Raw genomic sequence first — 16946 nt, 5'->3', positions numbered from 1 at the left:
CACTGTCTCTTACTCTGATAGGATGAAGCTTCCTGAATAAGAAAGGTTATATCTTAGTCATGGGCTATAACTTAAGTGAATAAATGACTTTTCACCTGTCATGATAAATCATATCCTACCAACTCTGCCTATCCTTATTTTTAAGCTCATAAAGGTTTTGAATGTTGAACTCAAACCTGGCGGCTAAATCTTCCTCTGATGAAAAGTAATATTTTCTCTCCATTCCATTCTTATTTTGATAGAAAAATCAGAAGCTTCAAATTACAAAGGTATGAGTTTGTTAAGTGTACCTGGTAACTTGTATGTGACATTGGTGATTGAGAAGGTGGTGTACTGGTGATTGAGAAGGTAGTGTGATGCATAGAGCATCAGATTGGAGAGGAATAATGTGGTAGAAAAGAATGTGTGAATCAGGTGTTTTCTATAGAGGATTTGTATGGGAAAAACTCAGACATGAGATATACTTAAAGAAACAGAAGGCATGTATAGAATTTTATTTTTTTCATACTGTTCACCATTTCCCACATTAGCAAGGTAGCGTTAAGAACATAGGACTGAGCCTTTGAGGGAATATCCTCACTTATCCCCCTTCTCTGTTCCTTCTTTTGGAAAATTAAAAACAAGAGGGGAGGATTTCCAGTCCCCCCCACTCCCTCCCCTTTTAGTTGCCTCCTATGACATGCAGGGAATACATGGAAAGTATTCTTTCTCCCCTATCCCCAGGGATATAGATATGTTGCATATATGGATCTGGAGAAAGCATAAAATAGAACTGATGGAGATACTTTGTAGAGGGTCATGCGAGTATGTAGTATGGGAGGACAGCTACCAGAAGCAGTGAGAAATTTTTGTCTAAGTAAGGCAAGTATGTTACTAAGAAAAGAAGGGAATGAATTATTCCACGTGAAGGTAGCTCTGCTCTAGGTGTGTGTAGCATCACTATGGGGGTTTAATCTGTTTATGGATGAGGTGATGAGGGAGGGAAACACTATTATTTTGAACAGGGGCAGGTCTGTTGGGGGTGGGGGGCCTGGCCTGGTAGTAAGTCACTATTTGCTGTTGATACAGAAGTAGTAGCAGATTCAAAAAAGAAACTGCAGGAGAGGTTTCTGAGTTTAGGAGAGGGTGTGAAAGGAGAAACTTGAGAGTAAATGGGAAAAAAGCATGGTTATTAGGGTTATCATTGAAGAGAAGCAGGTTAGTTGGTGTGTGAGTTTGAATAAAGAAAACTTGGAGAAAGTGAAATGTTTTGGGTACCTGAGAGTAGACATGGCAGTGAATGGTGCCACGGGAATTAAAGTGATCCACTGGGTGGGTGAGGGGGTCCAAGGTCCTTAGTGCATTGAGGAATGAGTGGAAAGAGAGGTGTGTGAGGGTAATGTGTTCATTTTAGGGTAAAGTAGTCCCATGATGTTGGATAGATGTAAGGCATGGGACCTAAAAGGCAATGGATGAAAGAGGGTGAATGTGTTGGAAATGAGTTGCATAAGGACAATATGTGGTGTGAGGAGCATTGATTTGATAAGAAATGATACTTTTATGAAAGATGTTTAGTAGGAGGAATGTATATAAAAGAAAGCCGAAGAGAATATGCTAAAATGGTTTGATCATATAGAAAGGTTGCATGAGGACAGGGTATATATGTCATTAGAGGTGAGAACAAGGAAAGAGAGGAAAACAAGGAGGATTTGGAAGGATGGAGTAAAAGATTTTTTAAATATCCAGGTCCTAAATATGCAGGAATGTGTAAGGCACATAAAGGATAGAGCAGATTGGAGCGGTGAGGTATTTAAGGGACAATGCGCTACCATGGGGCTTAAGCAGGGCATGTAAAAAGGTCAGGGAAAACCATGGAAATGTATTATGGACTTGGTTGTGAAAAGTGGACTCTTTTATGATGTATTATACAGAAATGTTGATTAGGACTGCGTCATTATCTGTTGTCTATTTAATGATGTAATTCATTTTGATTCTAGAGTTCTCACCCATTAAACTTTGTAGATATACTACAAGGATTCTCTTTTTCTTTTTTTTTTTGTTGTCATCTGATTTTTTATTTATTTCTTAGTATGTGTATAGTCACTTCATTTCTGTTCTTTAAAGGGCATTCTTTTTCTCAATCGTGTTGTGTGCTTTCACTCCTGCTTAGCTCTCATTTCTGCTTGGACTTTTCTTATCGGGTTTTCTTATGAAAGTGACTTTCACTTATCTGGCCAGTTTTTCATCTGGTTCTCATACCATCTTATTCACCAGTTTTGATTTTTTTTTCATATTTTTCATAGTCTTCCTTGTATTGGTTAATGCGATCATTCCATTTCTCTATTTCTGTTTATTGCTGTTTTTTAATTTATTCATATCTCAGCCTTTCTTGAGTTTTTGTTGTGTGGCATTTCCAATCATTTCTGTTCTTCTCCATGTGTTTTCTAGATGATTGTTTTTCCAGTGTTTCCTCCTTTAGTTTTCATTAATCAGTCTCCATATCTTCAAATCATCCTGTACATCTATTTCCATTTCTGTAATGATTGTCATTTCCTTTCGATTCTTGTAACATTGTCCTCATTTCTGACTCTTATATTTTTCTCACAATCCATTTTTATTGGATTTTTAATGAAAATTACTTTTCATTTAATGTACACACTTGATGATTTATATAGCAAGTGCAGTTATCTGTTAGGGATAGGCTTTGTGAATACATGAATCTCCCCTTTTATGCATATGATATTTGTTATATTTGTAGCAGAGTTCTTGATGTACATGTTCACATATTCTCCCTAATTATAACATCCTCTGCCATCAAAAGTTCCATGGAAGCATGCTGCCTGACCTATTTTGGGGCTATTATACAGTCATCAAAGTATCCTCACCTACCAATTGTATGTTTTCTGGATGTATCATTGTCTTCAATCCTATTTATTGGTGTCTCTTTATTTTCTCTGCTTTCTTTTCTGGTCGGTCTTTGAGTTTATTTCCATGCTTTTATTTTTTTATATTTATTTATTACACATAATAGCTGTTTCCCCGCATCAGCGATGTTTTCTTTTTATTATACTTTGTCGCTGTCTCCCACGTTAGCGAGGTAGCACATGAAAATAGACGAAAGAATGGCCCAACCCACCCACATACACATGTATATACATACACGTCCACACACTCACATATACATACCTATACAGTTCAACGTATACATATATATACATACGCAGACATATACATATATACACACATACATAATTCATACTTGCTGCCTTTATTCATTTCCGTTGCCACCCCGCCACACATGAAATGACAACTACTTCCCCCGCACGTGCACGAGGTAGTGCAAGGAAAAGACAACAAAGGCCACATTCATTCACACTCAGTCTCTAGCTGTCATGTATAATGCACCGAAACCACAGCTCCCTTTCCACATCCAGGCCCCACGAAACTGTCCATGGTTTACCCCAGACACTTCACATGCCCTGATCCAATCCATTGATAGCACATCGACCCCGGTATACCACACTGTTCCAATTCACTCTATTCCGTGCACACCTTTCACCCTCCTGCATGTTCAGGCCCCGAGCGCTCAAAATCTTTTTCTCTCCATCCTTCCACCTCCAATTTGGTCTCCCTTCACCTCTGACACATATATCCTCTTTGTCAATCTTTCCTCATTCATTCTCTCCATGTAACCAAACCATTTCAACACACCCTCTTCTGCTCTATCAACCACACACTTGTTATTACCACACATCTCTCTTACCCTTTTATTACTTACTCAATCAAACACCTTACACCACATATTGTCCTCAAACATCTCATTTCCAACACATCCTCCCTCCTTCACAACCCTATCTATAGCCCACACCTCACAACCATATAACATTGTTGGAACCACTATTCCTTCAAACATACCCATTTTTGCTTTCCGAGATAATATTCTCACCTTACACACATTTTTCAGCACTTTTAGAACTTTTGCCTCCTCCTCCACCCTGTGACTCACTTCTGCTTCCGTGGTTCCATCCGCTGCCAAATCCACTCCCAGATATCTAAAACACTTCCAATTCTTCCAGTTTTTCTCCATTCAAACTTACCTCTCAACTGACTTGTCCCTCAACCCTACTGTACCTAATAACCTTGCTATTCACATTCACTCTCAGCTTTCTTCTCTCACACACTTTACCAAACTCAGTCACCAGCTTCTGCAGTTTCTCACCCGAATCAGCCACCAGCACTGTATCATCAGCGAACAACAGCTGACTCTCTTCCCAAGCCCTCTCATCCACAATAGATTGCATACTTGCCCCTCTCTCCAAAACTCTTGCATTCATTTCCCTAACAAGCCCATCTATAAACAAATTAAGCAACCATGGCGACATCATACACCCCTGCTGCAACCGACATTTACTGAGAACCAATCACTTTCCTCTCTTCCTACTCTTACACATGCCTTACATCCTTGATAAAAACTTTTCACTGCTTCTAGCAACTTGCCTTCCGCACCATATATTCCTAATACCTTCCACAGAGTATCTCTATCAACTCTATCATATGCCTTCTCCAGGTCCATAAATGCTACATACAAATCCATTTGTTTTTCTAATTATTTGTCACATACATTCTTCACAGCAAACACCTGATCCACACATCTTCTACCACTTCTGAAACCACACTGCTCTTCCCCAATCTTATGCTTTGAACATGCCTTCACCTTCTCAGTCAATACCCTCCCATATAATTTCCCTGGAATACTAAACAAACTTATACCTCTGTAATTTGAACACTCACCTATATCCCCTTTGCCTTTGTACATTGGCACTGTGCATGCATTCCACCAATCCTCAGGCACTTCACCATGATCCATACATACATTAGATATCCTTACCAACCAGTCAACAACACACTCACCCCCTTTTTGAATAAATTCCGCTGCAGTACCATCCAAACCCGCTGCTTTGCTGGCTTTCATCTTCCGCAAAGCTTTCACTACCTCTTCTCTGTTTACCAAATCATTCTCCCTAACCCTCTCACTTTGCACACCACCTCGACCAAGTCACCCTATATCTGCCACTCTATCATCTAACACATTCAACAAACCTTCAAAATATTCACTTCTAACATCACCACTACTTGTTATTACCTCCCCATTAACCCCCTTCATCGATGCATCCATTTGTTATCTAGTCTTGAGCACTTTATTTACCTCCTTCCAAAACATCTTTTCATTCTTCCTAAAATTTAATGATACTCTCACCCCAACTCTCATTTGCCCTCTTTTTCACCTCTTGCATTAAAAGGGGAGGGAGCAGGAGGCTGGAAATCCTCCCCTCCAGGTTTTACTTTTCCAAATAAAGGAACAGAGAGGGGGAGGGACAAGTGAGGATATTCCCTCTTAGGCTCTGTCCTGTGTTCTAAACGCTACTTTGCTGACGCGGGAAATAGCGATCAAGTATAATAAAAAAAATATATATCTATATAAAAAATTTTTTTTTTTTTTTTTTTTTTTTTTTTTTTTATACTTTGTCGCTGTCTCCCGCGTTTGCGAGGTAGCGCAAGGAAACAGACGAAAGAAATGGCCCAACCCCCCCATACACATGTACATACACACGTCCACACATGCAAATATACATACCTACACAGCTTTCCTTGGTTTACCCCGGACGCTTCACATGCCTTGATTCAATCCACTGACAGCACGTCAACCCCTGTATACCACATCGCTCCAATTCACTCTATTCCTTGCCCTCCTTTCACCCTCCTGCATGTTCAGGCCCCGATCACACAAAATCCTTTTCACTCCATCTTTCCACCTCCAATTTGGTCTCCCTCTTCTCCTCGTTCCCTCCACCTCCGACACATATATCCTCTTGGTCAATCTTTCCTCACTCATTCTCTCCATGTGCCCAAACCATTTCAAAACACCCTCTTCTGCTCTCTCAACCACGCTCTTTTTATTTCCACACATCTCTCTTACCCTTACGTTACTTACTCGATCAAACCACCTCACACCACACATTGTCCTCAAACATCTCATTTCCAGCACATCCATCCTCCTGCGCACAACTCTATCCATAGCCCACGCCTTGCAACCATACAACATTGTTGGAACTACTATTCCTTCAAACATACCCATTTTTGCTTTCCGGGATAATGTTCTCGACTTCCACACATTTTTCAAGGCTCCCAAAATTTTCGCCCCCTCCCCCACCCTATGATCCACTTCCGCTTCCATGGTTCCATCCGCTGACAGATCCACTCCCAGATATCTAAAACACTTCACTTCCTCCAGTTTTTCTCCATTCAAACTCACCTCCCAATTGACTTGACCCTCAACCCTACTGTACCTAATAACCTTACTCTTATTCACATTTACTCTTAACTTTCTTCTGCTTTGTCGCTGTCTCCCGCGTTTGCGAGGTAGCGCAAGGAAACAGACGAAAGAAATGGCCCAACCCACCCCCATACACATGTATATACATACGTCCACACACGCAAATATACATACCTACACAGCTTTCCATGGTTTACCCCAGACGCTTCACATGCCTTGATTCAATCCACTGACAGCACGTCAACCCCGGTATACCACATCGCTCCAATTCACTCTATTCCTTGCCCTCCTTTCACCCTCCTGCATGTTCAGGCCCCGATCACACAAAATCTTTTTCACTCCATCTTTCCACCTCCAATTTGGTCTCCCTCTTCTCCTCGTTCACTCCACCAACGACACATATATCCTCTTGGTCAATCTTTCCTCACTCATTCTCTCCATGTGACCAAACCATTTCAAAACACCCTCTTCTGCTCTCTCAACCACGCTCTTTTTATTTCCACACATCTCTCTTACCCTTACGTTACTTACTCGATCAAACCACCTCACACCACACATTGTCCTCAAACATCTCATTTCCAGCACATCCATCCTCCTGCGCACAACTCTATCCATAGTCCACGCCTCGCAACCATACAACATTGTTGGAACCACTATTCCTTCAAACATACCCATTTTTGCTTTCCAAGATAATGTTCTCGACTTCCACACATTCTTCAAGGCTCCCAGAATTTTCGCCCCCTCCCCCACCCTATGATCCACTTCCTCTTCCATGTTTCCATCCGCTGCCAGATCCACTCCCAGATATCTAAAACACTTCACTTCCTCCAGTTTTTCTCCATTCAAACTCACCTCCCAATTGACTTGACCCTCAACCCTACTGTACCTAATAACCTTGCTCTTATTCACATTTACTCTTAACTTTCTTCTTTCACACACTTTACCAAACTCAGTCACCAGCTTCTGCAGTTTCTCACATGAATCAGCCACCAGCGCTGTATCATCAGCGAACAACAACTGACTCACTTCCCAAGCTCTCTCATCCCCAACAGACTTCATACTTGCCCCTCTTTCCAAAACTCTTGCATTCACCTCCCTAACAACCCCATCCATAAACAAATTAAACAACCATGGAGACATCACACACCCCTGCCGCAAACCTACATTCACTGAGAACCAATCACTTTCCTCTCTTCCTACACGTACACATGCCTTACATCCTCGATAAAAACTTTTCACTGCTTCTAACAACTTGCCTCCCACACCATATATTCTTAATACCTTCCACAGAGCATCTCTATCAACTCTATCATATGCCTTCTCCAGATCCATAAATGCTACATACAAATCCATTTGCTTTTCTAAGTATTTCTCACATACATTCTTCAAAGCAAACACCTGATCCACACATCCTCTACCACTTCTGAAACCACACTGCTCTTCCCCAATCTGATGCTCTGTACATGCCTTCACCCTCTCAATCAATACCCTCCCATATAATATACCAGGAATACTCAACAAACTTATACCTCTGTAATTTGAGCACTCACTCTTATCCCCTTTGCCTTTGTACAATGGCACTATGCACGCATTCCGCCAATCCTCAGGCACCTCACCATGAGTCATACATACATTAAATAACCTTACCAACCAGTCAACAATACAGTCACCCCCTTTTATAATAAATTCCATTGCAATACCATCCAAACCTGCTGCCTTGCCGGCTTTCATCTTCCGCAAAGCTTTTACTACCTCTTCTCTGTTTACCAAATCTTTTTCCCTAACCCTCTCACTTTGCACACCACCTCAACCAAAACACCCTATATCTGCCACTCTATCATCAAACACATTCAACAAACCTTCAAAATACTCACTCCATCTCCTTCTCACATCACCACTACTTGTTATCACCTCCCCATTTGCGCCCTTCACTGAAGTTCCCATTTGCTGCCTTGTCTTACGCACTTTATTTACCTCCTTTCAGAACACCTTTCTCTTGACCTCCTGTCTCTTTCTTTTATACATCTCCCACTCAATTGCATTATTCTTTCTTTTCTTTTAAACTATTCGCCATTTCCCGCGTTTTGCGAGGTAGCGTTAAGAACAGAGGACTGGGCCTTTTTTGGAATATCCTCACCTGGCCCCCTCTGTTCCTTCTTTTGGAAAAAAAAAAAAAAAGGGGGGGAAGTAAATGTTTACAGTTGTGTTGTGTTACTGGAGTGATAGTTTTCATACATGGTGTTTGACAAGAAAATAGTGAAATTGGAGAAAAATGTAGCTTAGACATTGAAGCTTATTGATACAGTGGTTAAATTGATGAGAACTGCTATTGACGTTTGTGTAAATAAATTATACATTTCCTTTTTCCATAGCCAGAGGTTGAACCATTATGTGACATTCATTTTTTCATTCATTTCAAGCTAGAAGTTTCAGTTTTCTAAATTGTTTCTTACATTTTTCATATGTATATATATGTATGTGTGTGTGTGTGTGTATATGTGCGTATGTATGTGTATTTGTGTGTATGTGTATATGTATATGTATATGTATATTATCCCTGGGGATAGGGGTGAAAGAATACTTCCCACGTGTTCCTCGCGTGTCGTAGAAAGCGACTAGAGGGGACGGGAGCAGGGGGCCAGAAATCCTCCCCTCCTTGTATTAACTTTCTAAAATGGGAAACAGAAGAAGGAGTCACGCGGGGAGTGCTCATCCTCCTCGAAGGCTCAGAGTGGGGTGCCTAAATGTGTGTGGATGTAACCAAGATGTGAAAAAAGGAGAGATAGGTAGTATGTTTGAGGAAAGGAACCTGGATGTTTTGGCTCTGAGTGAAACGAAGCTCAAGGGTAAAGGGGAAGAGTGGTTTGGGAATGTCTGGGGAGTAAAGTCAGGGGTTAGTGAGAAGACAAGAGCAAGGGAAGGAGTAGCAATACTCCTGAAACAGGAGTTGTGGGAGTATGTGATAGAATGTAAGAAAGTAAATTCTCGATTAATATGGGTAAAACTGAAAGTTGATGGAGAGAGGTGGGTGATTATTGGTGCATATGCACCTGGGCATGAGAAGAAAGATCATGAGAGGCAAATGTTTTGGAGCAGCTGAATGAGTGTGTTAGTGGTTTTGATGCATGAGACCGGGTTATATATATATATATATATATATATATATATATATATATATATATATATATATATATATATATATATATATATATATATATATAATTTTTTTTTTTTTTTTTTTTTGCTTTGTCGTTGTCTCCCGCGTTTGCGAGGTAGCGCAAGGAAACAGACGAAAGAAATGGCCCAACCCACTCCCATACACATGTATATACATACGTCCACACACGCAAATATACATACCTACACAGCTTTCCATGGTTTACCCCAGACGCTTCACATGCCCTGATTCAATCCACTGACAGCACATCAACCCCGGTATACCACATCAATCAAATTCACTCTATTCCTTGCCCTCCTTTCACCCTCCTGCATGTTCAGGCCCCGATCACACAAAATCTTTTTCACTCCATCTTTCCACCTCCAATTTGGTCTCCCACTTCTCCTCGTTCCCTCCACCTCCAACACACATATCCTGTTGGTCAATCTTTCCTCACTCATTCTCTCCATGTGCCCAAACCATTTCAAAACACCCTCTTCTGCTCTCTCAACCACGCTCTTTTTATTTCCACACATCTCTCATACCCTTACGTTACTTACTCGATCAAACCACCTCACACCACACATTGTCCTCAAACATCTCATTTCCAGCACATCCATCCTCCTACGCACAACTCTATCCATAGCCCACTCCTCGCAACCATACAACATTGTTGGAACCACTATTCCTTCAAACATACCCATTTTTGCTTTCCGAGATAATGTTCTTGACTTTCACACATTCTTCAAGGCTCCCAGAATTTTCGCCCCCTCCCCCACCCTATGATCCACTTCCGCTTCCATGGTTCCATCCGCTGCCAGATCCACTCCCAGATATCTAAAACACTTTACTTCCTCCAGTTTTTCTCCATTCAAACTTACCTCCCAATTGACTTGACCCTCAACCCTACTGTACCTAATAACCTTGCTCTTATTCACATTTACTTAGAAAAGCAAATGGATTTGTATGTAGCATTTATGGATCTGGAGAAGGCATATGATAGAGTTGATAGAGATGCTCTGTGGAAGGTATTAAGAATATATGGTGTGGGAGGCAAGTTGTTAGAAGCAGTGAAAAGTTTTTATCGAGGATGTAAGGCATGTGTACGTGTAGGAAGAGAGGAAAGTGATTGGTTCTCAGTGAATGTAGGTTTGCGGCAGGGGTGTGTGATGTCTCCATGGTTGTTTAATTTGTTTATGGATGGGGTTGTTAGGGAGGTGAATGCAAGAGTTTTGGAAAGAGGGGCAAGTATGAAGTCTGTTGGGGATGAGAGAGCTTGGGAAGTGAGTCAGTTGTTGTTCGCTGATGATACAGCGCTGGTGGCTGATTCATGTGAGAAACTGCAGAAGCTGGTGACTGAGTTTGGTAAAGTGTGTGAAATATATATATATATATATATATATATATATATATATATATATATATATATATATATATATATATATATATTCTTTTCTTTTAAACTATTCGCCATTTCCCGCGTTAGCGAGGTAGCGTTAAGAACAGAGGACTGGGCCTTTTTTGGAATATCCTCACCTGACCCCCTCTGTTCCTTCTTTTGGAGAAAAAAAAAAAAAAAAGAGAGGGGAGGATTTCCAGCCCCCCGCTCCCTCCCCTTTTAGTCGCCTTCTACGACACGCAGGGAATACGTGGGAAGTATTCTTAATCCTATCCCCAGGGATAATATACAGCGCTGGTGGCTGATTCATGTGAGAAACTGCAGAAGCTGGTGACTGAGTTTGGTAAAGTGTGTGAAAGAAGAAAGTTAAGAGTAAATGTGAAGAAGAGCAAGGTTACTAGGTACAGTAGGGTTGAGGGTCTAGTCAATTGGGAGGTAAGTTTGAATGGAGAAAAACTGGAGGAAGTAAAGTGTTTTAGATATCTGGGAGTGGATCTGGCAGTGGATGGAACCATGGAAGCGGAAGTGAATCATAGGGTGGAGGAGGGGGCGAAAATTCTGGAAGCCTTGAAGAATGTGTGGAAGTCGAGAACATTATCTCGGAAAGCAAAAATGGGTATGTTGGAAGGAATAGTGGTTCCAACAATGTTGTATGGTTGCGAGGCGTGGACTATGGATAGAGTTGTGCGCAGGAGGGTGGATGTGCTGGAAATGAGATGTTTGAGGAGAATGTGTGGTGTGAGGTGGTTTGATCGAGTAAGTAACGTAAGGGTAAGAGAGATGTGTGGAAATAAAAAGAGTGTGGTTGAGAGAGCAGAAGAGGGTGTTTTGAAATGGTTTGGGCACATGGAGAGAATGAGTGAGGAAAGATTGACCAAGAGGATATATGTGTCGGAGGTGGAGGGAACGAGGAGAAGTGGGAGACCAAATTGGAGGTGAAAAGATGGAGTGAAAAAGATTTTGTGTGATCGGGGCCTGAACATGCAGGAGGGTGAAAGGAGGGCAAGGAATAGAGTGAATTGGATCGATGTGGTATATCGGGGTTGACGTGCTGTCAGTGGATTGAATCAGGGCATGTGAAGCGTCTGGGGTAAACCATGGAAAGCTGTGTAGGTATGTATATTTGCGTGTGTGGACGTATGTATATACATGTGTATGGGGGGGGTTGGGCCATTTCTTTCGTCTGTTTCCTTGCGCTACCTCGCAAACGCGGGAGACAGCGACAAAGTATAATAAAAAAAAAATAATAATAATATATATATATATATATATATATATATATATATATATATATATATATATTTATATATATATATGATATATATATATATATATATATATATATATATATATTCTTTTTTCTTTCTTTTAAACTATTCGCCATTTCCCGCGTTAGCGAGGTAGCATTAAGAACAGAGGACTGGGCCTTTGAGGGAATACCCTCACCTGGCCCAATTCTCTGTTCCTTCTTTTGGAAAATTAAAAAAAAAAAAACGAGAGGGGAGGATTTCCAGCCCCCCGCTCCCTCCCCTTTTAGTCGCCTTCTACGACACGCAGGGAATACGTGGGAAGTATTCTTAATCCCCTATCCCCAGGGATAATATATATATATATATATATATAAATATATATATATATATATATATATATATATATATATATCTTCAAAGTCCAGACCAAGGCTTGATTCTAGTAACTTGTCTTCTCTTCTACGTTAGACACCGCCAGGTTTACATAGGTGTTTTTGAGTTAATACTGTAATTTGCTTTCAAAAATTGCAGTTTATAATTTATTTGGATAAAACTGATCATGAGTAATTGATTTTCCTTGGATTTTATCGATTTTGCGTCAATAAATAAAATGTTTATACTACATTGTTAATTCAAACGCTTTCTCTTTTTCATTATTGCTGTTCACCCATTTTTTTTTTCAGAGTTCGCATGGCGCACCAGGTACAGATGTGACTCGAACAGGTAGGGAGGCTCTAAAGGTAAGGTTGTGGGTGGAGCTATGGGCGTAGTGTGTAGTCAGATGACGCGGAATGCGTGGCGTTGAGGGTTGTTAGAAGGAGCGGAAGGTAGTTGTTACTTGAAACCCTTAGTATAAAAATCATCACTCATCCCTAGCACAACTTAATAATCTGAGATAAGACGCATGCTGCCATCTTTGAGTCAGAGTACCCTGGAGACAAGACGAGCATGGAAAAAAAGTTATCTTCTTTGGCTGAAAAAGTTACATATTTCCACAATTACAAGATGGAATAGTGGTTTTTGATAAGACAAATTACCTGCAATTAAACTGTTGGGCCAACTCGAGGGCACAGAGGCTACGACGTTGATATCCTTATCTCACGGAAAGTTAAGTACAGCTGTATTGCCCGGAGTAACTCCTTCATGGTCAGGTTACAGAATTATACTTGTAACCCACGTTTCATGTGTCAGTTATTATGATTGTCAGGATATGTTTTAAAACCGAGGTAGCGTCACCATGTATTTCTGTACCATTATTACCATGTCTTCTTCAGGCAAACGCTGTAACAACACTGTTGTGGTTATGTCAACTGTCTTTCTCCTTATCCCCTGTGTTTTAACTTACGATGAAACATAAAGGAGTAGTAAGGTCCCCAGTCGCGATGGGAGGAAGCATCCCTGTAGACCTGTGGAACAATTTAAATAAATGAAGTAAATGCTGAAAGCAATGAAAGTTTGACGTCACGTCTGTGGGATAGAAATACTACGATAAGCCTGGGGGATATCAATGTAATGCTTTCTCTTCTTATCTATGATAGGTATCCTCACACACACACACACACACAAGATCGACAATATTGGCAGGACACCAGAAGACAACATGGAAGTAAGCGAGAGTTTTTAACAAGGATGTAAAGAAATGCTTCTATAGTATAAGAATAGTTGATAAATGGAACAAAATAACAAGACATGGTTAATGCAGACAGCATATCTAACTTCAAGAGTACGTTGATGGTAAGGAATGTTCAAGAGATTGGAACCGTGTATAAAATTCTCTCCGTACAATAGAAACAGGTTAAACTCTCTCCCCATAATGCATCAATATTACTAATACTACATGCGAGACAACGTCGTAACAATCTCATTCGACTTCTTTTGAGATGGCAAACTCCGCTTTTTATTAAGAGATGTTTGCTTGGATGGAGTGTGTTCCTAAACTGCCAGTAGGCGTTTGACACTCACACACGAGGTTGGTAAAGAAGCTTGATAAGATGTAGACTTTCGATTGGGAAAAATCGAAATGAATGTTTCAAGACACACGGTAGAGGAACCTTCTCAAAATAGGTTAGGTCACTGGTGTTGTGTTTCCGGATTAATTGTAATCCTTTTGCTCTTCTACGTCTTTATATACGATTTGTCTGAATGACTGGACATGTAGCTCAAAATGTTTGCTGATGCTGAAGTAAATTCCCAAATCAGTTTGCTGATACCGACATGAGCAGATCTTGCAGAGATGCAAAGATAGTGTAACCATAGGCCATAACAAGAAACTTGTTAAGAAAGATTAAAGACGTTCTTTTATCGTATCACGGTAGTGAAAGAACAATAAAATAAGAGATGGAAATGTGAATACTAATGATATCCAAAAAAGAGAAAAAAGTATAACAAGTTTATTAGATACACATATACATAGATATTTATAAGATTTGAATGGATTTAAGGTAGGTGTTACTGGGCTCCTGGTACGAGCAAGAGATTTATACTGCGAGTGGAAAGTCAGCTCCAGTGAATCTGTATCATTGGGAGTACAGGTCTCGTCAAAGAAGTTCATATGTCCCTGCTACTGTTAAGTAGGACATCCTTAAGCTGCAGGAGCCATTAGAAAGGTGGTCCTGGTTAACTTTAATATTCTTTCATAAGAATTGGTCCTGAGGTAACAATAAAGAAAAAAAATCGTAAAATAAATGTGAATGAATAGGGCCTTACCTTTGTAATCAGTAGCAGGGATATGATGTCTTTCTTTGCAATGAGAAATTCCTACACGAGATTGTACTCTATTTCTCTCTGACGGCGTTATATCCTCGCCAAAGTGAATTTCCACCCGTGACAATCTCATGCAGGTAGAATTCGGTAAAATTGTAATTACTCATTATACTTGGTCACTGTTTCCCACGTTAATGAGGTAGCGGCAAGAAACAGATGAAGAAAGATCCATCCACTCTCTTGCACATACGCACATAACGGAAGTGAGTCAGGGTGGGGGAGAGGGAGAAAGTTCTGGGAGCGTTGAAGAATGTTTGGAAGGCGAGGACATTATCTCGGAAAGTAAAAATGGGTATGTTTGAAGGAATAGTGGTTCCAACAATGTTATATGGTTGCGAGGCGTGGGCTATAGAGTTGTGCGGCGGAAGGTAGATGTGTTGGAAATGAGATATTTGAGGACAATATGTGGTGTGAGGTGCTTTGACCGAGTAAGTATTGAAAGGGTAAGAGAGATGTGTGGTAATAAAAAGATTGTGGGTGAGAGAGCAGAGGAGGATGTGTGGAAATAGTTTGGTCACATGGAGAGAATGAGTGAGGAAAGATTGACAAAGAGGATATATGTGTCAGAGGTGGAGGGAACTAGAAGTGGGAGACCAAATTGGAGGTGGAAATATGGAGTGAAAAAGATTTTGAGTGATCGGGGCCTGAACATGCAGGAGGGTGAAAGGCGTGCAAGGATTAGAGTGAATTGGAACGATGTGGTATACCGGGGTCGACGTGCTGTCAATGGATTGGACCAGGGCATGTGAAGCTTCTGGGGTAAACCATGGAAAGTTTTGTGGGGCCTGGATGTGGAAAGGGAGTTGTGGTTTCAGTGCATTATACATGACAGCTAGAGACTGAGTGGGGACGAATGTGGCTTTTATTGTCTTTTCCTAGCGCTACCTCGCGCGCATGTGGGGGGAGGGGGTGATCATTTCATATGTGGTTGGGTGGCGACGGGAATAAATGAAGGCAGCAAGTATGAATTATGTACATGTGTAAGTATGTTTAGGTCTGTGTTTGTATATATATGTTTACATTGAAATGTATAGGTATGTATATGTGCGTGTGTGGACGTGTATGTGTATGCATGTGTATGTGGGTGGGTTAAGCCATTCTTTCGTCTGTTTCCTTGCACTACCTCGCTATATATATATAACAGGATGGAGTAGGCTGGGAGATAAGGCGCTTGTGTGTGTGTGTGTGTGTGTGTGTAAAACATTAGGCCGACCCCAGTGAGGCCGGGGACAGGGTTATCAACCTCATCGCCTACGCCTGGCTCATGCGTCGAAAGATTACTGATAAAGGATATTCTTGTATAATTGTTTATTTAATTGTAAATAGATCTTTAGATTGTAAGAAACATTCAAGTTATATTTAATGACAAAGAAAATGTAACGAGTGTGGAAAAGTAAAAAAAAAAAGTGAATTAGTGGAGCAGTTAACCAAGGAAACTTATTTAAAATTAAGTCTTGGTATTAAGAGAAAAAAAAAAAGGCATCCTACATTACACAGAAACAGAGACGAGGGGATCATTGAGTATCCAACCACTTTGGAGAGAGCTGTCCTAGACCTGGGGGTATAACTTTAACATCTACTACAATCCCGTTAAGCCATACCTCGCTCTGTTACACAGGGTGTCTAGAAGTGTGCAAGGTTCATCTCTTTGTAAGGGTAACGAACTAGTAGTATGTCTACAAGAGATACTGATAACTTCAATTCCAAAAGGGCACCAATACGGGTCGACCACCAATTAGGGTCGTGCCGTGCACCAGTATGGGCCTAAGTAGAATCTTTGCAGTGTGTACGGAATCAGTGAGGTGTACCAAGAACGTAGGCTGGGCATACCGTGCTGCTGCTTGTGAACAGTGCACATACATACCGACTTGACCTGGCGAGGACTGCTGCACACCCAGAAGCCCGTGCACGTACAGACCAACCTGACCAGAAGGACATGTGTAACCAGTTAATGCTCCCTTAAAGTGAACTTTCAACACCAGAGACTGAGAAAAGCCGCTAGTGAGCATTATGCTGAGCGGCAGGAACTGCAGTGCATTGCTTGTTATGAAGTGTTTAAGTGCA

At 40.9% G+C, this 16946-nt stretch overlaps 1 protein-coding gene across 1 annotated transcript in view; it reads left to right on the top strand.

Moving 5' to 3' along the window:
* The first annotated feature begins 13704 nt into the window (after positions 1 to 13704).
* Positions 13705 to 16946, top strand: part of Gpat4 (Glycerol-3-phosphate acyltransferase 4) — an 86887-nt gene continuing 83645 nt past the window's right edge. The window contains exon 1 of the mRNA XM_071682048.1: positions 13705 to 13725. Coding sequence (XP_071538149.1) covers positions 13720 to 13725 — 6 coding nt within the window. The 5' untranslated portion in view covers positions 13705 to 13719. The remainder of the gene's footprint in view (positions 13726 to 16946) is intronic.

The sequence above is a fragment of the Panulirus ornatus genome, chromosome 33 (assembly GCF_036320965.1).
Source record: "Panulirus ornatus isolate Po-2019 chromosome 33, ASM3632096v1, whole genome shotgun sequence".
Classification (NCBI taxonomy): Eukaryota; Metazoa; Arthropoda; class Malacostraca; order Decapoda; family Palinuridae; genus Panulirus; species Panulirus ornatus.
The sequence above is the reverse complement of the archived record's forward strand: the minus strand, read 5'-3'. Positions and strand labels throughout refer to the sequence as shown.